This window comes from Hesperophylax consimilis, chromosome 3, assembly GCF_061612785.1.
Source record: "Hesperophylax consimilis isolate HC1 chromosome 3, BYU_Hcon_1.0, whole genome shotgun sequence".
Taxonomy (NCBI): domain Eukaryota; kingdom Metazoa; phylum Arthropoda; class Insecta; order Trichoptera; family Limnephilidae; genus Hesperophylax; species Hesperophylax consimilis.
The window spans coordinates 10916973-10941562 of record NC_142838.1 but is presented as its reverse complement, the minus strand read 5'-3'; the positions used below and the strand labels follow the sequence as shown (position 1 = coordinate 10941562).

The following is a 24590-nucleotide window of genomic DNA, read 5'->3' as shown; positions in this document are numbered from 1 at the left end:
AGTCATCTGGAATGGATAAAAAGCGGATAATCACATTAATGTTCTTGCTTTACACTTATGATTAACCTGAAGTATTCTTATAAATTAAATTTTCGAAAAAAAACGTACTTTTTTAATTTTTTACATTACACAATACGGTAAGAGTGAGGTAGGGTTAGTTTAGTAAAGGTTAGGTTAGGTTCATTGTTTGTTTGTTATTTTTCTACAATGTTCTGTGTGGCACTATTTGTTTTTTTCTATCGAACCATACACACAACGAATCAGTATAAAAACATTGAACCGACAAATAGACTTCATATTTCATGATGATTATTTATTTTAAACCAATATTCATGTCATTTTTATATTTATTTTTACAACAAGTGTACTTATTCATCTGATCTAGCTTGTCTCACACAATCCATCTTGTTTTTTCCAATGAATATAAATCATTCTACGATAATGCCATTACAACCGTCAATGAATCGAAGATATCATTTTCTAGGGTTCTGCTTTCAGAAAGAGGGTAGAATCATTAATCACCTGCTTTTTAGGATTATCTTCCCCACATTTGCAAATCAATACTGACCGACCGTTGTCCGCATGGGTCTGATTTAATTCATCATTCGGGGGGTGTTATTTCTTACGTTTAACGACCTATTCTGATTTACTCTCTAGTTTGTTGAAATACTGTTGTTCAAATGATCATTAAGGTCATCGCACTTTCAGAATATGTGCATGCAGGGTTGTCTGGAAAATAATATAATATTATATGTCAGTTTTTTTCAACGAAAACGTGAGAAATTTTTTTCCCTGAATGATTTAAAATAAAAATACGAAGTACTATAAAATAAAATTTTCAAAACATCAAAACTCATAGTCTAATTAATAATTAACATTAGACGTCATGTCAGTAAGACAACTTTACGCCAAAACTGTCACACTTAACCACAAACACGTTAACACCTCAGCACAGGTTCTCCTAATGAGGTGTTCACGTAACATACAATATCACCCACACACAGTTTTACCTATATCAACCTATTTTCTTTATTTTTGTACATTTTTTCTGTACTACAGTATAAACCACTGTAATCATTTGTAAAATGTGTATTTAAGAATAGACATAAATAAATAATTCCCCAAGTGAACCATATTGCACGGAATCGAAGGTTCGTTCGTAAAATAACCATTTATTTTGTAAATATATTTGAATGATTAAAAATAAACATTTAATTTTATATTAAAATTTTGATATAAAACATAAAAATGTTTAAAAAATGGCTCACCTTGCATTTTTACGTCTAAACACTGACCTAAAATTACTGATAGCAAATAAAATACACATTTTATTGGATGAATGTGTTATAAACATTACTGCTACCTGACTTTTTATCGTTTCATATAAAAAAGGCAATAAAAAAATTTATAAATTTCCCCAAATCGCAGTCGGAACCTTTGGTTTCATAGAGGGTTATATTTTAATTATCCTGTGGTAAATTTCAATATTTGAATATAAAGCTTTGTGTTTTTTTTTATTTCTAACACCGTTTCGTTGATATTTCTTAATATGACGGTAAGGGAGACAAAAGGATTTCTAAGACCAAGTGAGCTGTTCCGAAAAGTGAATAAATTGACTCTACGGGTACAAGCTGTTTGTTCCCAAATTAGCTTGATTAATTACCAAACAAATTAGCCTGAAGAGTTAAAGCATACAGTAATTTTAAGCTATTAAACATTTTTATGTAAGTATTCATATTTGTACAGTATTTAGTTAATTTAACTCGAACAATGTTTGAGTTGTGAAGAATTTGAATCATTAACCTTAAATCGAGTACTTCGATTTTAAGCATTTTACTGAATACTCACCTCTGTAAGTTATTTTTTTTTTATTTAACGGCAATATAAAGTAAAGTAAAAATGATACAATATTAAGTAAAATATATAAAGTGATGTAGTTTGTTCTCAGTCCTCTTCACTAGGTATTCCGGTTCCGAGGCGGACTGTTGTTTGTTGTATTTGTGTTGATCATGATTTCCTCATCTTCTGATTTGTTGGTTCCCACAAAATATAAAATAAATTAAGCAAAAAGTATTTATGTTTGTTGTCTGTAGGTTGCGTTGGGGTTTCTTCATAAATTTTATGATTTCCTCATCTTCATGTTTAGTTAGCCATAATTTGATGTCTTTTTTAAACTTTTCTACATCCATGGTGGTTTTAATTTCAATAGGAAGGGCATTATATAATTTTATAGCATGTAAATAGTGGTTCTTCTGGCCGAAAGATGTATATAATTTTGGAATGTTTAGTAGATTTGAGGTTTTCGTTCTTGTAGTGTAGGTGTGTTGTTCAGCAAGGTGTTCATATTTTTATTTAAAATTGAGTGGTGCATTTTTTGAGTACAGTTTTATAACGCTGAACACGTTAAATTGTTTAAAAATTTCTTTTGATGGAGTCCTTATGGGTACTTTCAGGATTATTTTTATTATCATCGAAAAATCGCTAATCCCATCATATCCCGTGACTGGGAAGCGATATACACTACTTTCATCCCGAAAAATATTCCACTCCCGTAGAAGCCGCAAGTAATTTATAAAAGTGAGCAGGTAGGTATGAATAGCTTTGAAGATGTTTTTGTGCGACTAGGTACATCATTCAGAATATAGATCTTCTGTATTGACAAACGCATATTCAAAATGAAAACATTTTCTTGTCCAATAAAGGAAATACAACAGGAATATAACATTTTGAAAAAAAACATGTGTAGATAATTGTTTAGGTCACGTATCCCCATCCCCATATACGAGTATTTCTGCGGATTCCCGTGCATCCAAAACCAATAAAGAAGTTGTATTTCGTTTGAAAAGTTTATAAGACTCACAAACTCCATATCTGGTGATATGGAGTTTTTGAATCCGCCTCCTGAGTCTGAATTAATTTGTTCCTTGCGCAGTGTTTTAATTCAATGGGATTTTTTTAATTAAGATTATTGCCAACCGGTTCTAAAAACACGTCTAAAAATTAATATAAAATAAATTCAGTGAACTAGGATTGACATATAATTAAGGCAGATAGATGTTAATCAAAATAATAATGCAAAATCATTTTTTTATTTTTTTTTTATTCACATTTAAACCCGATAAACTACTTATGTAGTTTGTCAGCAGGGACATAGAGACAACATTTATACACTCATAAGATAAAATTTGAACGGTACATAATTACATAAATCGGTTACATTGCAGAAAAGTTTAAATAGCAGCATAAAAGCCTCATATAATAAGCAAGTAAAAATAAATGTATGAACAAATTAGTATTATCAACAAGTACATCAATAGTTTCATAAATAGAGGTAGGTAGTCAGGTATTACAAAATAATTGTTTTTCCATTTTCTAAGAATATGAATTCCATTTCAGGGGCATCAGTATAGATCATTATTATCCAATAACCATTTCCTTAGATTATATTTAACATTAGCAGTATACATGTTGTTATTTTTAATTGTCATTGGTAATAGGTTAAAAATTTTGGGTACTATATAGTTTAAAATTCTTATAAATATATCAGCATTCTTATCTTCTTTGTGGTAACATCAACGTTTCCGTGGCAATGATGTAATTGACAAATTATTATTATTTTTTTTTTTAAATACATAAACGGCTATACTGCCTTTTATCAATAAACATATTATAGAGTACAAAAGTAATAAAAATAATATCATTACATAATAGTGGTTTTAAACTTAAAAATAACATACAATTATTTTGTGGATCACAACCAAAAATAACAAAAAAAGAACAATGAGAAATATCATCATTTCATTTCAACATGTCCATATTGCGTATATAAAGTTACATTATGAAAAATAATTTTTGATTGCATGTTTATATTGCGCTAATTTTAATAAATAAATGTCGCCGATGTTAGCATGTTCATTTCCCAAAATGTGTTATCGACTGATTGGTGAGTAATAATGTGATAATGTATGTGTGTTATTATAGTAGAACGGTAGAACGGTATATTATGGTATATTATTATGGCATAGGACATGACGATCTCCGTGACATAGATGTATTTGACAAATTATGGTATAGGACATGACGGTCTCCGTAACATAGATGTATTTGACAAATTATGGTATAGGACATGACGGTCTCCGTGACATAGATGTATTTGACAAATTATGGTATAGGACATGACGGTCTCCGTGACATAGATGTATTTGACAAATTATGGTATAGGACATGACGGTCTCCGTAACATAGATGTATTTGACAAATTATGGTATAGGACATGACGGTCTCCGTGACATAGATGTATTTGACAAATTATGGTATAGGACATGACGGTCTCCGTGACATAGATGTATTTGACAAATTATGGTATAGGACATGACGGTATCCGTGGCGTAGATGTATTTGACAAATCAAGAACATGAGAGCTCAATTTTCTCGAATTTCTGTCCTATATAAATATGACAATGGATTCTTCAAAAAGTTTTTATAATGTGTTATTTAGGTATCTGATACTCCACTAAAAGAAGAAAAATATATATCACAGTAAATACGCACTATATAAAGCATTCAAAAATAATATTAGTGGTATAACTAGAATATACGGCACTCCGAATAAACTCAAAGCTCTGATCTTTCGGCTGAAGCCAACGAAGGGAGGAATTTGATGTTTGGTTGCTTAGCATATCGCTTTGCATATTTCATGTTTATCACCTTTGATCTACTACAACAGCACCTGAGTGGCACTGTCATATTTATGACCTCGTTGCGCTGGCAATATCTGTAATGTGACTCTCTTAATTGTTCGAGAGCTCTGTTTAACCGACACACATCTGATATAACCTGCATCGAGTGGACGGGTGTAGTCAGAGTTGCTGCACGAAAACATGGCAAGTCCAAGTTAATTTCCTACAGGGTCTACGTCATACGTATTTTGGGATGCTGGGCGCAGGGTAATTTTAAAAGAAGGAAGGAAGGAGAGGAAGTTCTCGGAAATAAAAATAGTATGAGGGGTGGGAGGGAATCTGGGGGTCAGTGTGTCCAGGAGTCACGCATTTTTCCGTGGTGATTGCGTTCCACCACGGAAAAAGTCAAGATACAAGTAAGATGCTCCCCGTATACCTTAACGAGGCAAAAATAAATACATGCTCGAACGTGAAATACTTGGGAAGACCTATCGGACGATGGCGATATCGAACGACAAAGGAGAAGCCTAAGCATAGTGTCTAACATGATTGCCCGCAGATTTTGCAAATGCAGCAATACCGTTAAAAAAATACTGTTCAACGCATTCTGTACTGGCCTGTATACGTGTGAGACATGGTGTCACTACCGATCTTGCTCGATGGAACGGCTCCGAATTCAATATAATGACGCCTGTAGAATAATATTTGGATACCGAAGATACAGCAGCGCGTCGACAATGTTCACGGAACTAGGACTGAATGGATTTGCCGGTCTGATGAGACACCGGGTCACTGGAGCCAGGATGCGGCTAATGGCCTCCGCTAACACGTTGGTGACGGCAGCCTACCAGCACCAAGCGCCACTCCTGAGTGAGCGCTGGGCCCGAGCGCACTCAAGACCACACCCTGCACAGTTTTCCTTATTTGATAATTTATTATATCTATTGTACAAAAAAAATGTATATCTATATGGGACGTGTGGGATTGCACTAACCTCCCCACATCCTGGAATAAAATATTATTATCATTATTATTATCAATCCACCTCTCCCACTGTGGTGCAAGGCGTTGCGATCGAAAAAGTCCGGCTGGAGAGGTCAAAGATCGTATATTTATCATGCGGCCTCTCCCGATCCGGCCCGCCATGCAGCTGGTGGGCATCCCCCACCCATAATGCGAGTAAAGTCAGTAACAGAAGAGTATGCATTGGACGTTCCTTCTTAAAGTAGTCCGAGATAGAGGTCGAACGTGACGACATAGTTCCAGTATCTTCTTCTGTCTTTTTCGTTTTTATAAAAAACACGTGAAAAGGAGGATAAATTCGTCGATGACGTACGTACGACCCCTCCTCGGGTCGATTGCCACCCACCCCTGCAGAAAAATTGCATTTGTTTGTAAAATGTCAACGAGTGTCTATCGAGAGTCAACTATCTAATTCAAACTGGATAGGCGTTAAATTTCTGATATTTAAGATCTTATTTTCCGTCATTGTGCACAGATGGCTCTGGTCATAGAGTAAGTAACTAATCGGTAGAGTAAATTGCAATATCTTCAGTTTAAATAGATGCCCAAGATTATCTCAAGATTGAAGATACTTTTACATTACTAGAGAACGGGCATTAGCCTCCTGGTCGTCCAATACAGTCGTCACCAATATAAATATGTTTCAATCTGATAAAAAGACGTCGTGTTTATTGTAAAGAAAGGGTTTTATTTAGTTGTAACACTTTGCCTTACGTACCTTGACGGGATAACGCTGTTCCTATTTTATGTTAAGCTGATTCATAAATATAGATTTGTTTCCTTAAAATAACCGCCGCACCGTTTGAAATACCGACGTAAAACCGTATTTCTAACGTCGTTTGAAATCTATTTTATTAAATATTGATAATATGAGCACGCTCTTCCAATTTACGTATCCCTCGCTTACATATACGTATACCCATAGACGCATGAAAGTTACTTTTGCTCCAAATCAAATATCCTATCAATTTGCGGGACAATATTACATTAGGAGCAGTGACGTGAGAAGACCCACGGAATATCGTGAGATACACCCACATAAACACACAAACACACAAACACACGCACACGCAATATCATATGGATCAGAGCTACTCAAACTGTTTAGCTTACTGCCAATTTTTGAAATATTTTTTTAAAGCCCACACCCACCTTTCAGATCATACCACTGCATCAGAGTTTTAATTGCTAACCACACAAAAACAATCCAGAACTGATTTCACGATTCTCGTGTATGTTTTTTGTAGTGTAATGAAGTTCCATTCCTGTCGCTTTGCGCTGGACAACAACGGCAATATTTAAGATCTTCCATTTTGGAAAAAAATATCCTAGGACGTGTTTCAAAAGCTCTTGTAAACTGCAATCCGGGATGCGAAATTAATTAATCAGGGGTGCAGAAAAAATGTTCCAGCTGGGAAGGTGCCACAAGAATATTGAAATAGGCCTACCTTTTGATGGATATTCTCTTGTCCCCGCATGTTCACTCTTGTCTACTCATATGCACGGCGAATCCGAAATGCTTATTGCGCACAACGTGCATTGAACTCGTCACTTCTAAGTTGTTGAATGGTCAAAATTGTACCAATTAGTGATGCAACGAATAGTGATTAGGCCAAATGCCTAACATTTGGCAGCGATCTCCGCCTAAGCGCCGAATTTTCGACCGCCGAATATTATCGCTTCTGTAAATATGAGGGGATGGAGGAAAGTTCAATTGCAAATTAATATAATCCAATAAGAACCATATCTTCCGCTGTCAGCAAACGTAGAGAAACTGGTTTTTATTCTCCACAATTTGCCTGTGATTTTAAATATCAAATAACGTGTCAGATAATATATAATACAGTCGTTTCAACAATTACTGTTCAAGTATTATTTTTCTTTGCAATGAAGAGAATATGAAGAAAATGCAAATATTGGAAAATAAATCAATGAAAATTATAATATATACTCAAGGATAAGAGACATGTTCAAGGAGCTAAATTTTATGACAGTGAAGCGAACTATTCATTTTAATGTATTTATTTTTATACATAAAATAAAATAGAGATGAAGTCTAAATGAAAGAAAAAATAAATGACAATTACGAGATACACGGATACGGGACAAGAAATGCAAAGCGAATTGGATTGTCCACAAGGAACAAATGAAGCATCCAGAAATCTCTGGTGTACCAGGCCGTCCAACAAAAAAAATAAGAATGACATTATTGAGGTTGAAAATATGATTAATTTCAATGAAGTATTTAGAAAGTACGTCCACCTCAAATATAGTTGTTAATTTGTATTTGTTACAGCAGCAGGCCTGGACAAGAATTGGTGGCGTACTCAGCCAAAAGCAGCTCTACCAGGAAGAACCCATGAACTTTATTACGTTACGTAATGCGCCAAAATTCCCGAGTGACGTGGAATTATGTTTAAGGGCGCTTCCTGGGTGCCACCCTTTGAGGGTAGAAGCATGATTACTATTTCGAGGGCTCATGGGCACTGTTAATTGCAATCCCTGCGTTATGATGGAAGGCTAGGTACTATAGTTAAATATTCAAACTAAAAATTGCATTTAGTAGCCAAACAACATGTATTTGATTGGCTGGGTAGAAATTACATTTTATACACTTATTACAAAATATACAACTGTTCAACCCCCACTGTGACCGACCAAAGGAGCTAAACTATTCTACCGTGATGCTGAACGGCCTATTCGCAGTACGATGTCCGGCCCAAGTGACATTCGTAGAAGTAGAAGTGGGATTGATGAGGTCCACATGGCGACGCCTGAGGCCCTAAAATGGCTCGCAGATCTAGATGTCCCCCTCTGACCCCCCACCATACGAAAGAAGAAGAAGAAGAAGAAGTAAAAGTAGAAGTAGAAGAGGTACGATGCAGGAAGAGCCTGCGGACCATGTCCAGCCCAATGGACATTCGTGGTAATAGAAGTCGTTGTGGAACGATGCAGGAACAGCCTGCGGACGATGTCCGGCCCAATGGACATTCGTGGTAATAGAAGTCGTTGTGGAACGATGCAGGAAGAGCCTGCGGACCATGTCCAGCCCAATGGACATTCGTGGTAATAGAAGTCGTTGTGGAACGATGCAGGAAGAGCCTGCGGACCATGTCCAGCCCAATGGACATTCGTGGTAATAGAAGTCGTTGTGGAACGATGCAGGAAGAGCCTGCGGACCATGTCCAGCCCAATGGACATTCGTGGTAATAGAAGTCGTTGTGGAACGATGCAGGAAGAGCCTGCGGACCATGTCCAGCCCAATGGACATTCGTGGTAATAGAAGTCGTTGTGGAACGATGCAGGAAGAGCCTGCGGACCATGTCCAGCCCAATGGACATTCGTGGTAGTAGAAGTCGTTGTGGAACGATGCAGGAACAGCCTGCGGACGATGTCCGGCCCAATGGACATTCGTGGTAGTAGAAGTCGTTGTGGAATGATGCAGGAACAGCCTGCGGGTGATGTCCGGCCCAATGGACATGCGTAGAAGTAGAGGTGTGGTGGTATGATGCAGGCAGAGAAATTAAATAAGGTTCCAACCGGCTACGTCAGCACAATCAAGTTGTCTACATATCTAGGCATCCGAGTCTACGATTGACTTGATAACACTCGTTATATATTTTCTAACCGCATGGCGGCGGTCACGATTCAACACTTTTTCCAACGTGATTTTAAAACGATCTCGCGTTCAACATGTCTCAAATAGACCGCGAGTCTCGCCCATTGACCGTGGATTAACGCCCGTTCAACATTAAATAAAAATAAAACCCAACTTATTTATCAGACTTCCGTCATTATAAAAAAAATACGACTGTCTTTGGAAAGCAGCTTCGCCTCCTACTCCCCAGGGAGAGTAACTTGCATTCCTACGTTTCCGCGGGAAAGTGTTGGTAGCACCAAAAAACCATAGACAATTCCGCAGAAAAGAAAAATAAAATTAGTACTTGATTAACAAAGTATCAATCAATCACTTTACGCAACTGCATCATAACATATTTTTAATATGTTATTTCAAATATTATGTTTCACAAATAATGTTAATTTTTATATAAATACTTTTCTAAAATTATTAGCACTTCCCACGATGTGAGCTAACTTAAAATTAATTAATAAACGTAATACTCTTTTATTAAATAGACATTTTTTATTGAAATGAGTTTTATTTTCATTATTAGGTATTCAGTTTTCGGCCGAATAGTAGAGAGCATTCGGTTGAAAGGTGTATATTAAAAAAAGTCAAATATATTCGTTGCATCTCTTGTACCAATAACTGGCAATATACAATTCCCGATGACAACAGGATCGGAAAATGGGATTTATGGTTAGGTAGACATACAATAGTAAGAATAAATCTGCGGTGACCAGACAGTACACATTGTGTAGATACTTTATCTTAAAAATAAAGGTTGAAACATGCATGAAAGATTCATCGATATGATTCTTGCACGGCGGGGTACTGAAAATGTGTGTAGATATTGATTTTATAATAAATAACTTATATTAAACAGTGAAGATTATTTTTCTCGTATGACCTCTTACTGCAATCACCGCTGCTTTGCTGCCCTTCAATGAGGCCACCACCGCCCCCTTAGGACTCCCCTACCGCCCCCTCTCCGGGAGGTGAAGTCGCCAACTTTGGGATACACCGAAATAACCCCATACCTTTGATGCCGTCAAACATAATATTGGCAGTTTCAATTTGCTAGAATGTTACTAAATAAAATATTGTTTCCATTATTAGATTCCATCAAAGAAACCAAATTGACCAATTGGCGGATTCAAGCACGTGAGTTGATGAAAATAATACATTACAACAATAACTTATGAAATTATGACTTATAATAAACTTATAGATAATTTTTTTTTTTTTTTTTGTTATTTGTTTTTGGGGTATTATGCCGTGTTGCGCTAACTCCTTCTTTAGCCAACGTTTCGGACAGCATTGCAGTGTCCATCATCAGGGCAGATGTCTTAAGACATCTGCCCTGATGATGGACACTGCAATGCTGTCCGAAACGTTGGCTAAAGAAGGAGTTAGCGCAACACGGCATAATACCCCAAAAACAAATAACAAAAATACTTTTGGCCGTGAAAATCTTAAATCATAAATTTTTAATTTATTCGATTTTCTAAAACCTACTGGTTTCGCTTAGTACATGCATCTTCAGGGAATAAAACCAAACTTATCTAAAAATACGAGGCGTATCCAGAAAGTAACTGTACTGAGGCTCTCACGACCGAATGAATTTTATTTTCGACATGTAGGCTACACTTCCGTGTAGCCTGACTCTTCTCTTCCGCAACGAGACTAGTTCAAGGTCAGTACGTTGAGAAGTGTCGACGCGACAAAACGTTTCGTGAAAAATGTCAATCCAATCTCCCGCCAAGTGCGAAATACGCGGCGTCATCCGTTATCTCGTTTGAAAGGGAAAACCTCCGTTTGAGGTTTATAATGAGGTAAAAACTGAATATGGTGATAAAGCTATGAATCGTACGAGTGTGTACAAGTGGTATCGTGAGTTTAAAAACGGTCGTACATCTGTGCATGATGATCAGAGGAGCGGAAGACCTTCAATTTTGACACAATTTCAGCCAAGAAAATCATGGCATCCGTGTTTTGGGACTGTCAAGGCATAATTTTGATTGAATATCTGCCTCAAAGGGAGACCATCAACTCTGCAAGATACTGTGAGACCCTAAAAAAATTGCGAAAGGCGATTCAAAACAAGAGGAGAGGCACATGCTGACAAAGGGAGTCAGCCTGCTGACCGACAATGCCAGACCACACACGGCCAACGCCACGAAGGAACTGATTGCCTCGTTTAAATGGAATGTCCTGAACCACCCCGCGCATTCCCCTGACCTAGCACCTTCAGATTATTATCTCTTTATCTCCCTGAAGCTGTACATGTGTGGAAAAAGGTTTTCAACGGACGAGGAGGTAAAGGAAGAAGTGGAGAAGTGGACGAAGGGGTTGGCGGGAAACTACTTCGATGAAGGCATCAAAAAGTTGATGCCCCGCTTCACCACCTGCATTGAGAGGAATGGCGAATATGTCGAAAAATAGCTTACATAAATATGTATTACGGTAACCGTGTAATTTTTTTGTTTCAATAAACAAATTTGTAACCTACAAAAATTCAGTACACTTACTTTCTGGATACGCCTCGTACAATGTGTGTGTTTATATAAATAGCGGCGGCTAGCTCTAAGGAGCGTCGGAGCAATGCAACCCAAAAATATCAGTCAATCTAAAAATGATAATTATCAACCGAAAATAATATCATCGAAAATCAAAGCAAATAAGAGTAATAAAAGTATTAAAATTCAACCGGTTCGAAATTTCGTTCTTCTATCACGTGTTATAAGTTACGTGTTGCGAGCGAATTCTATATCGCTCATCGAGAAACGTATCCCGGGAATATAAATTATCTATACGCGCAGAGCATAGATGTCGACCACAGCATTGAAATTTGTCGGAAACAGGAACGGCGCTCGCCAATGCCTCTTACTCTTCGGTGAGATGGCGCCACTTCAGTTTACGGTTCGCATACCGATCATTCCAATAGGTAGAGATTAGCAATATTTTTAGCGCACTACTCATTTTTTAGTACAAGCCGCCACTGTATATGCATATAAAGTAAGACAAAACATAACATGAGATAGCACAAACTTAAAATCTAACATAGTTAGAGAGAGAAAGAAAGCATATTGAGATAAATATTATATCTAAAGAGACAAAGTGTCACTTAAACATATTATTAAGGGTTCCCTCATATTGGGCTATTGGACACATTTAATTAATAATTGAGGATTTTGATTTTGGTTTTAACGGCTCTCTTTATTAAGAGAGCTTTTAAATTATTTAGTATGTTACCATAACCATTTGAGTGTAGAATATTAGCACCGGTGTTTTGATTGAACGTATGGTCTTTATCAATAAGATGATTGGCCAATTCAGAAAATCCATTATCGCTTAAGCATCTGAGATGCTCTTTAAAACAAATATTTTTTTACCAAAATGTACTTTGTATTTATGTTTTACAGGGAAAGTGTCGATCGGAATGATCATTTTTTTCAAAATCGTTGAGAATGATTGCATTTTTCTAACAATTCTGATGATTTGAAGTGAAGCTCTGAATTTTTCGATTCCAATTCTCAGATGTATTGAAGGTTTATACGTATTCTCCGGTTACACGACGAAATTCAACAGACGTGAATTTCACGTACTAATATTACGCTACCAGAATTACACACGAACGGAATTACACATGAACGAAATTACACTATGCTAAACAACTTAACCTAACCTAAGATTTGCATTTTTCATTAAAAATTAAATTGAAATATGAAAGGTAAAATCATGTACGACCTTATTAAAAATGTGGAGATCCGTAGAGAATGCAAGGATGCTTAGATGGTTAGGGCACGTAGAGCGGATGAACGAATAAAGGAGTGTAAAGAGAATATATGACGCAGAAGTGAATGGTTAAATAAATCATAGTTCAATCAAGTAAATTCCATATCAACAGTCAGAATTGCAGTAAAGTAGATAAGACGGTGTATAAATTTTAATGAAGCGAGCAGTTTGTGCCAATACAAAGCGGCGTAATTTAGTTAGTTAGTTTTTTCCACCTCTCAAGTAACTTTATATAATTTACCAAAAATTTCAATTTTTTCTTTTGCCAGAGCCCCCTCGTGTCGCTCCGTCATCGAGGTGATCGACGGCGAGTGGACAGACCGAGGCAACAACGCGCTGGACAAGCCGCTCCTGCTGAAGTTGTGCAGCCCGGCGTCGAGGTTCGCGCGAGACGGCGCGGGCCGCTTCGTGGAGCCCGGCACGCACGTTTCCAAGGGCCGCTCGCTCACCCTGCTGCTCCGGCGGCCGGCACCGCTGCACCAGGCCGCGCAAGCCGACTCGGAGTACCTAGATGGGGCGTTTATGTTTCATGACGGTAAATATATATTTTTTCTATTAACTCTCCCATGTGTCCCACGACTTATGTGTCCCATGTCCCATGCCAAATGTCCCATGGCCCAAGTGAGATACCCCATATCCCGTGTGTCTTATGTCCCATGTGTTCCATATCTCACGTTCCCCATGTCCCATGTGTTGTATGTCCAATTTCACCCATGTCCCGTGTGTCCTATATCTCATGGGTCCCATATACGATGTCACATGTCACAATAATTCGCATTTCACTATATGTTACGTGTTCGATGTCCGATGTCGCATGTCCTGTGTTCCATGATATGTGTTCCAAATCCCATATTCCGTGTCCTGTGTCTCATGTCATACTTCACACTGCCCATAATCCATGTCTCATGTCCCACGTCCAATTTCTCACGTCCCATGTCCCATGTCCACGTCTGTTACAAACTTGTGTTATCGCTTTTTAACATTGAAGTAAGGAAATAATATGTACTGCAGACGAGACGTTTATCAAAGTGTTTGGTTTTTATTTTTTATTGGAATTATAATAATGCAAGTATGTTGATGAGAAAACATGTTGGCAGCATTAAACAATTGATCATGGCAAGGTTTCAATTACAGTTTCTCAAAAGCTTATGTTTTTCCGTTGATAATTTTTCCTAAATTATTTTCGACAAAACTTGATCCATTGGAAAACTGCATATAAAACCAATCTCTTTCACGTACAGAACTTTGGGAACTAATTTATCTATAAAAGAAATTATGTGACCATAAGACGTCAGTAAAATTTATATGAATTAAACAAAAATTAGGTATAATTTCTTATTAAAATGTATATCAGATTTCTAAAAACAAATTTCATTTATATTTTCATTCTCTTAGATATTTTAAATAATTAGTTAATTTTTTTTTAATTTTTTAAAAGAAAGACAAACATTCCCGGGTTACGAATAACCTTACAATATTTGAAAATCTCCTACTACCACCACAGAAAGCTGAAAATCTTGCTTGTGTTGTGATGGAGGACTTAGCCAGCCTAGGAATTGAACACACTATGCCTGGGTGGGACCCAAACGCGATGTCAACTCGGCCACCGACCGGTTTTTAATTTATACTTAGTTCACACAATGCCACTATTGGAAGAAAAGAATATGTTTTTTCAATAAAGTATATGCGTAATGGAAGATAGATAGTATAGATAGATAGGAAGATAGATATCCCAATAGTATTTTTCTTTTGACCTTTCATCCCTGATTTAGTGGAAGTTCACAAAGCAAAGTATTTACTCGTGCACATTCTGCATTCTCGTGAAGTTACGACCATTTCGTATGTTTCACTGACTACTGCTACAAAAGGAGTTTATGAACTCCATCGTGGCCCAATTTCCCAGGTTTAGGATGCCTCACTTGGATACTTCATCATACTAGAAAGAGTTAAAAATGTTATTTTTTGTCTACCACAGGGAAAATGCTTACAACCGGTTATTTGTATATTTTATGTATTAGAGCAGTGGTCCGGTACCGGTCCGGGAGCAAATAGTACCTGGCCGCGAAAAAAAACTTATTCTGTTGAAAACATCTTTACGCTAAGTAACCGCCAACACAATACCGTTGAACACAATTCAATAAAAATATTAAAAACATTTTAGAATATTAACATTTAATTTAACCACCCTCAGCGGGCCGCGGTAAGATTTCAGACGTTGACCGGTCCGCGGCTACAAAAAAGTTGGAGATCACTGTATTAGACCACCAAAAGTAATAGCTACGTGGGTGTCTCAGAAAAAGTGATTTAGAGGCAGACCAAGAGGTGGATGGACTGGGTTGACGAGCATTGAAGCAGGACGGGAAGGATCGAGGACTGCATGCGAATGGTGAAGGACCGCAATAAGTGGAAATCAACCCCACCGATGGAGTACAGAAGACCTTGTAGAGCAAGCCAGGTCGACAAAAGTCGTACACGATATTAACAAATCGATTATTGGAACACGTTCAATTTTCGAATTCCTTTTAGCTCGATTTTTAACAAATATAAATTTTGTAAGAGAACGTGGTATTTATTTTAGAAGAGAGTTTTGTACTTATTTTAATACTTTTAAAAAAAACTGAATAAAATAGACATTTATTAGTTATTCCCAGGTGAATTTAGTATTCATATGAAAAAAATATCTTATTGTTAACTATAATTCATATACCGCTACTTGCTCCCGAATGCACCATACAACTAATTTCATTTTTCAGATACAAGTTTGGTAAATGTTAATTTTTAAAATTTGAAATGTTCATCCTCCCACTGTTTTATGTTTTAAGTGTTATTGCCATCTACAGATTCCACGTAATCTCTCAATCTTTCCTTGCCTGATATAACTGAGAGAAACAATAATTATTGATCAAATTCTAATAATCTACAATAGGTTAAAATCGACATATCGCAGCGAAATTGAAAAGTACCGCAGTTATTTCCAATTATTTCCGAAGTGTGCACTTGTCATGTGTGAATATAAATTACAAATTAGTCGGCTTATATTATTTAATTAGTTCCATAAATACATATCGCGTTGATGAGCAATCACAGAGTTCGTGGGATGGAACTAACTACAAGTTACTCTCTACGAGTCCTATATAATAGAGCACAGCTTAATTGCCGATTCATGTACCACTTTAAATTCTATTAGTTCACTATTCAGTCGATATTGAATATTTGAATACGTAATGAAAGCAGTATTAAATTAGAGGGTTCTGTTAGACCGTTGTTGTTGTGATTCTTCCGATAAACCTTTGAATAATTATCATTGATTTTGTTTCATAATAACTTGGTATTACAATAATATACCCATTGTTGATGTAAAAATATAAATTTGTAGAATTATTCAATTATAAGGCATTGAGATTTCTCAGAAAACAGACCTTTTTAATATGATATCGCTTGAAAATTTCAACCGTCCGGAACCTGAGAAACTACGGAATCCCAATTTGTATGGCAGAAAAAAATAGGAGGGATTAAAGGAGAAGTTTACAAAGTACTCGGCTATTTAGATATAGTCACTAAACAATGTTAAAATCCTAATCGGCCTTGGATTTGTTCCCAAATTCCTTAAAAGACAAATCGTCAAAAGTAAACGTAGGGGCTAAGCTTCATAGTTTTTTGTTACATGGTATTTGAGGGCTACACTAAAACTAAACTACGAAAACCACATATTAATAATTATTGTACTGAAATGCGAGGATAATTATAAGAGGATTGATCGCGCAAGAAAGTATCTCTTCTTCATGCTTACATAGCACACACATTTCAAAAGAATAAATTTACCCTATGTTGTAGGAGGGAAGAAACACAGAACTCGGCAAATCATTCCGAACCCGAGCTGTTGAACACAATAACGAATCGCAGAAGCGACCCGTTCTTGTATGACAAATGTCAACCACGTAAATATATTGGGCGCGAGTTCAAGGAATCAATAATGCTAGTTCCTCGGAGCAACTTCCATCGTGATACCGGTAGAACAAGGACAGCATACCTACCTGTCGCATGTGCTCTAAATATTGCAATCCATTCCGTTCAATCGATATTTTGGGGCACTAGACCAGGGTATCGATTCTCCAATCCAGGCCGCTCGCAATCGCCGTCGAAATTACATACATTAGTCGACATTCTTATTCTTGAGTCTTGTCGAAGGTACACATTTACATACGCCAAACTTCAAAAGTTAATTCAAATTCATTAGGTTGAACCACTCGTTGTTCGAGTGGAATGACTTGGTGGAGAATCGAGGCCTAGAGGTGCCTAACAAATCTAATAGTGGGGTACACTTTCGATTGGTACAGGATCAGCAGTAGTATACTATTAAAGAACCAGCGGACCCTGTACAGTACGCCCAGCTGCTAAGAGTCTTACTTGACTCTGGCTTCAATGGAGTCCCCTTGCCTTAGCTGATCACTTCGAGTTACACCAAATATGTCAATTGAAGATATGTTGGGAAGATTTTTCAACTTTCGTTGAAGGAGACTAGATTGTCATTTCGGTCCATTTTAGACAAATGTTAGTAAACTTGAAAACTTACGACATCGGTCTACTATCCAATGAGATTGTTAAAATTTAAAAAAAAAACACTTCATATTCATACTAATCAAACAAAGAAAGCAGTACAGCATTTGAAAAGGATAGCCATTCAAAGAAAATATCTGAAAAAACTAAAGAGTCCCGCTAAAGAGCTGACGCAAAATTTTCGCATTACACTAGCTGATTCTATTTTTTTAATAACTTGTTTTTGACAAAATTATATTTTTGTAAACTTTACCGTCTTACTAGATAATGTGTACATATACCTATCTATTTTGTAAATAATTAAAAATTTGTTTGTTCAAAATCTTAAATCTTCGACAGTTCTTTTACGTTTCCTTATAAATCTTGACATAAATTTGCCTTCGAATACGCTTGTATTTTTATATACCTACATATATTATATACGAGTACAAGTCACCTGTGAGACGATTTTTTTTTAAATAACGCCATCTCTTGGACGTAAAAGCAACACGCGCTATTGTTTTTCTAGCTGTATAGATAGATTAAACCACAGCAACGCGTGACGGGGAACATCTTTTAAGACCTACACTATCGTTTTTCTAATAATTGATATAATTCCAATATTTTTAAATTAAAGTTCATTGAACTCATATAATGAAACGCACTACGCGGAAAAATTTCACATTACTTACCCACGCACCAACAACCTATGTTATTATCTTTAGTTTGGTTAGGTTAGGTGATTTTTCTGTTTTGTCACAGATCCGAAGCACGGGCATTTTAGTGTCGAATGAGTTTATTGAGGTTGATGTTGTTTTTCCCCTTCCAGAGCAGGTGTCGGGCACCTTGCAGCCGGGCGGTCTGTGCGAGGCGCAGTACTACGGGGCCAGCAGCGCGCCCAGCGGCCTGCTCACCAGCCCCGCGGCGGCCCCACTCTTCTGGAACGTGGACGGGCCACTGCGCTGCCGACACCACTTTGTACCGGCGGCCAACCAGAGCGTCACTATCACGGTACGTTGTGCTTCTCTTACCTACTCCAATAAACTACTGTAACCTAACCTAACCTAACCCAACCAGAGCGTCACTATCACGGTACGTTGTGCTTCTCTTACCTACTCCAACAAGTGATACCTACCGCTGATGTCTCGTTTATATTCTCTTTCTCATAAACTACTGTAACCTATCCTAACCCAACCAGAGCGTCACTATCACGGTACGTTGTGCTTCTCTTACCTACTCCAATAAACGACTGTAACCTTACCTAACCCAACCAGAGCGTCACTATCACGGTACGTTGTGCTTCTCTTACCTACTCCAATAAACGACTGTAACCTAACCTAACCCAACCAGAGCGTCACTATCACGGTACGTTATGCTTCTCTTACCTACTCCAATAAACGACTGTAACCTAACCTAACCCAACCAGAGCGTCACTATCACGGTACGTTGTGCTTCTCTTACCTACTCCAATAAACGACTGTAACCTAACCTAACCCAACCAGAGCGTCACTATCATGGTACGTTGTGCTTCTCTTACCTACTCCAATAAACGACTGTAACCTAACCTAACCCAACCAGAGCGTCACTATCACGGTACGTTGTGCTTCTCTTACCTACTCCAATAAACGACTGTAACCTAACCTAACCCAACCAGAGCGTCACTATCACGGTACGTTGTGCTTCTCTTACCTACTCCAATAAACGACTGTAACCTAACCTAACCCAACCAGAGCGTCACTATCACGGTACGTTGTGCTTCTCTTACCTACTCCAATAAACGACTGTAACCTAACCTAACCCAACCAGAGCGTCACTATCACGGTACGTTGTGCTTCTCTTACCTACTCCAATAAACGACTGTAACCTAACCTAACCCAACCAGAGCGTCACTATCACGGTACGTTGTGCTTCTCTTACCTACTCCAATAAACGACTGTAACCTAACCTAACCCAACCAGAGCGTCACTATCACGGTACGTTGTGCTTCTCTTACCTACTCCAATAAACGACTGTAACCTAACCTAACCCAACCAGAGCGTCACTATCACGGTACGTTGTGCTTCTCTTACCTACTCCAATAAACGACTGTAACCTAACCTAACCCAACCAGAGAGTCACTATCACGGTACGTTGTGCTTCTCTTACCTACTCCAATAAACGACTGTAACCTAACCTAACCCAACCAGAGCGTCACTATCACGGTACGTTGTGCTTCTCTTACCTACTCCAATAAACGACTGTAACCTAACCTAACCCAACCAGAGCGTCACTATCACGGTACGTTGTGCTTCTCTTACCTACTCCAATAAACTACTGTAACCTAACCTAACCCAACCAGAGCGTCACTATCACGGTACGTTGTGCTTCTCTTACCTACTCCAATAAACGACTGTAACCTAACCTAACCCAACCAGAGTGTCACTATCACGGTACGTTGTGCTTCTCTTACCTACTCCAATAAACGACTGTAACCTAACCTAACCCAACCAGAGCGTCACTATCACGGTACGTTGTGCTTCTCTTACCTACTCCAATAAACGACTGTAACCTAACCTAACCCAACCAGAGCGTCACTATCACGGTACGTTGCGCTTCTCTTACCTACTCCAATAAACGACTGTAACTTAACCTAACCCAACCAGAGCGTCACTATCACGGTACGTTGTGCTTCTCTTACCTACTCCAATTAACGACTGTAACCTAACCTTACCCAACCAGAGCGTCACTATCACGGTAAGTTGTGCTTCTCTTACCTACTCCAACAAGTGATACCTACCGCTGATGTCTCGTTTATATTCTCTTTCTCATAAACTACTGTAACCTATCCTAACCCAACCAGAGCGTCACTATCACGGTACGTTGTGCTTCTCTTACCTACTCCAACAAGTCATACCTACCGCTGATGTCTCGTTTATATTCTCTTTCTCATAAACTACTGTAACCTATCCTAACCCAACCAGAACGTCACTATCACGGTACGTTGTACTTCTCTTACCTACTCCAACAAGTGATACCTACCGCTGATGTCTCGTTTATATTCTCTTTCTCATAAACTACTGTACCCTATCCTAACCCAACCAGAGCGTCACTATCACGGTACGTTGCGCTTCTCTTACCTACTCCAATAAACGTCTGTAACTTAACCTAACCCAACCAGAGCGTCACTATCACGGTACGTTGTGCTTCTCTTACCTACTCCAATAAACGACTGTAACCTAACCTAACCCAACCAGAGCGTCACTATCGCGAGTTAACCACCCAAGACGACCCTCACCTACAGGAAGACATCGCAGCACGCCCATTACAACCAGCACTTCATCTCGCCTAAAATAAACTATTAAACCTTAATAGTTTATGGATAGCAGTTGCATCCGGACAAGGACAATCACCGGGACGATATACTCTAATCACAATCCCTGAAACGACATACCAACACGTACCCTTCTACGGCTACTTGGAGAAGACCATTAATAAACAAACGAACATTTAGATGAACTTAAAACAACACGCGGCCACACGCGCAGCAATCCCAAAACAAAGGATCGATTTAAGAAAGACCACGTGTTCCACGTGCACTGGTACAATAACCCCATTATCGGAATGACACATTGACACTTTGACACGCAGCCCGAAAATAGGAAGATGACGCCCCACTCCACCGCACCAGCATGGACTATATAAACCCCAACTCCAGCTTCCAGACGACTCGATTCCGTGTATCGAATCCAAGCACTTGCTTGTCGTATTGTTCACTTAATAGTTTCCCTTTGAAATTGTACTTACATATTTTAAGTTGTATTGTTTAAATTAATTAATAAAGGATAAATCATCCACAAGTTATATTCTTTTTTTAACACTAAGAAGACAACAAAAGTTAACTGGCGCCCAGTACGTGGGTCATTTCGAAGAAGCTGTTAAACTTGGCCGTAGCCAGGACTTCTTAGATATTCTTTAATATCTCGACGCGAAGAGGACCACACACCAAACAAATTCGTTAACTAGGCAATGAAGATCATCGCATCAATACTTCTGTGAGTACATTTTTCAATTGATCGTCTATCCCATACGTACGATAGATCCCTTCCCTTCCTTATCCAAAAGGTTAGAGAGAAAACTATTTTTTTTTTTTTAATTAAAAGTCACTTCGTATATTTCTAATTTATTAAAATGGCACAGCCAAATGAGAGGCCCGCTCCCCAATACTCGGAATCGATATTGGAGTACAGTGGCTCTCCCCAAGATATTAATTTATTTATAAAATCAGCCAGGGGGTATATTACTCGAAACGGCAATACGCCAAATAATGTTGAGAAAATAATCTCAAGATTACGTGGGAAAGCACTTCACGTAATTCTCATGAGCGATCATGATAACAATATTGAAACAATATTAGAAACATTGAAAAATGAATGTGGGGACAATAAGTCTGTGACGTTATTACAAACAGAATTGATAAACTTCAACCGCGGTCAGAAGGATTTCTCCTCAACGATCCATGAGATCAACCAAATTCTCTTTTCGATTAAAATTAAAATTTCCGATCAATATGGAGGGCCTAGTGCTCACATATTGATGGAACCATACAAAGATACGGCTCGAAATACTTTATTAAACCTCATGCCAACGCACATTAAATGCGCAAACTTAACAAAAAATTATGATGCCCTGTGCACAGAAATAAGGATGTTGGAGGCCCATGGCGAGCTCCACCAGCGGTCTAAACAAAATCTTGTGTTTCCACAAGCAGGACCATCTAATTTTATGCGGCCAGGACAACAATCAAATAAACCTTTTACTCCGCAAACGCAAAGCTCGTTCAAACCACATAATAATTTTAATCACAATAACTATAATAATAAACCGTGGCATAATAATAACCAGACGCATAATAATAAGTTCGGACAAAACCGCCCGTGGCACGGAAATAACAACAACAATTTTAATACGCACCAGACACGTGCCGGTGATGTCAGTATGAGAACGGCCCCAATGTCCCGACCTCCTAAAGGCCCGGTCATCGACCTCGGCAACGGACGTACGGCGCAGGAGCTATTCTATACCAACAGCAATGATCAGGAACGGCCGGATTTTTGGGAAGACCAAGAATCTCCCCGAGAAACCTAATCCACCTGAATCATATCAATAATGGCCTACCATATATAGTAGCGCCATTAAATATGAAAATTCTGATTGATACGGGAAGCTCCAAATCATTCATGACTAAAAATGTATATAATAGATTGTTTCGTGACTGTAGATATATAAATGAAGAGTTTACTGTACAAACAGCGCACTCTACGACCGCCCATAGAGGTACAGTCGTGACGCCATTTTGGAGAAAAGTATTCGGCAATAATAATGCTGAAATGCGTTTTTATATTTTTGACTTTTCCCATAAATACGATGTGTTAATGGGAATAGATATGTTAAAATTAATGAATGCAACATTAATTTTAAACAACTCAAATAATATTTTAAAAACTCCAACCAAACAAGTTCAGTTGTTCCATGTAATGGATATGAGTAAACTTGATGAGTTATTGGAGAAAAATAGGGATTTATTCTCTGAAGAACTGGTAGTTAATTGCTCACCTCATGTAAAACATGAAATAAAATTACTTAAAGAAGAGCCCGTGTATCAACGCGCTTATCGATTACCGTACGAACAGAGGCTTGAAGTTGAAAGACAAGTCGCTCAACTTCTGAAGGATGGAATCATCCGACCAAGCGATTCGCCTTGGGCAAGCCCTGTCCACATCGTCGAGAAAAAACTCGACCAATCGGGTATAAAAAAGTGGAGGATGGTCATAGACTATCGGAAACTCAACGAACAGACACGTAGTGACAAGTTTCCGCTCCCAAACATCGAAGACATTTTTTCACAGTTACATGGTAATAAATACTTTTCAACTTTAGATCTGACAAGTGGGTACCACCAGATCAAAATGTCCGATCAAGACATAGAAAAGACAGCATTCACTATTCCTAATCAACACTACGAATTTGTTAGAATGCCATTCGGATTAAAAAATGCTCCTGCTTCATTTCAGCGTATGATGAATAATGTATTACGTAAATACATAGGGAAAATATGTTTGGTATATTTAGATGACGTTATAGTATATGCCAACGACGAAGAAGAACACCTCAGGCGCTTAGAAATAGTTTTCAACGCCCTGCGGGAAGCAAATTTAAAAATAAATATCAATAAATGTGAATTTGTCAAGGAAGAAATTAAATTCTTAGGCCATATTCTTAATGGTGATGGACTGCAACCTGATCCCGCAAAACTTGATGCTATAAGAAAATTTCCCTTACCAAAGACAGTCAGGGATATAAAATCTTTTCTAGGACTAATCGGTTACTACCGTAAATTCGCCCCAAATTTAAGCAGAGTGACGAAACCACTCACAGAATGTACCCGAAAAAACGTAAAAATAAATAACCAAGACGAAAAGTTTTTAAATGCATTTAGGCTATGTAAAGAATTACTGATGAATGCCCCAATATTAAAATATCCCGACTTTAACGAAGAATTCACTGTAACCACAGATGCAAGTAACATTGCTCTGGGGGCTGTGTTGAGCCAAAAATCTCAACCTATTGCCTATATTTCTAGGACACTGTCGAAAACGGAAACCAAGTATAATACGACGGAAAAAGAATTGCTTGGTATACTATGGTCCCTCCAGCAATTCCGTCCGTATATTTATGGTAAACATTTTATTATAGAAACGGATCATCAACCGTTAGTATGGTTAACCAAATTGAAAGAACCCAATGCTAAACTTACTAGGTGGAGACTTAAACTCCAAGAATATGATTATACAATTAGACATAAGCGAGGTTGTAATAATCATGTAGCCGACGCACTTTCAAGGGTCGAAATTCATTGTAGTGAGGACGGTGAGGAGCACGATTCATTACGAGTA

At 37.9% G+C, this 24590-nt stretch overlaps 1 protein-coding gene across 1 annotated transcript in view; it reads left to right on the top strand.

The window, feature by feature from the left end:
• Nucleotides 1-24590, top strand: part of LOC149424941 (uncharacterized) — a 460249-nt gene that overhangs the window by 362768 nt on the left and 72891 nt on the right. The window contains exons 11-13 of the mRNA XM_089646910.1: nucleotides 13392-13657; nucleotides 18488-18669; nucleotides 20816-20830. Of these exons, the coding sequence (XP_089503036.1) occupies nucleotides 13392-13657; nucleotides 18488-18669; nucleotides 20816-20830 (463 nt within the window). The remainder of the gene's footprint in view (nucleotides 1-13391; nucleotides 13658-18487; nucleotides 18670-20815; nucleotides 20831-24590) is intronic.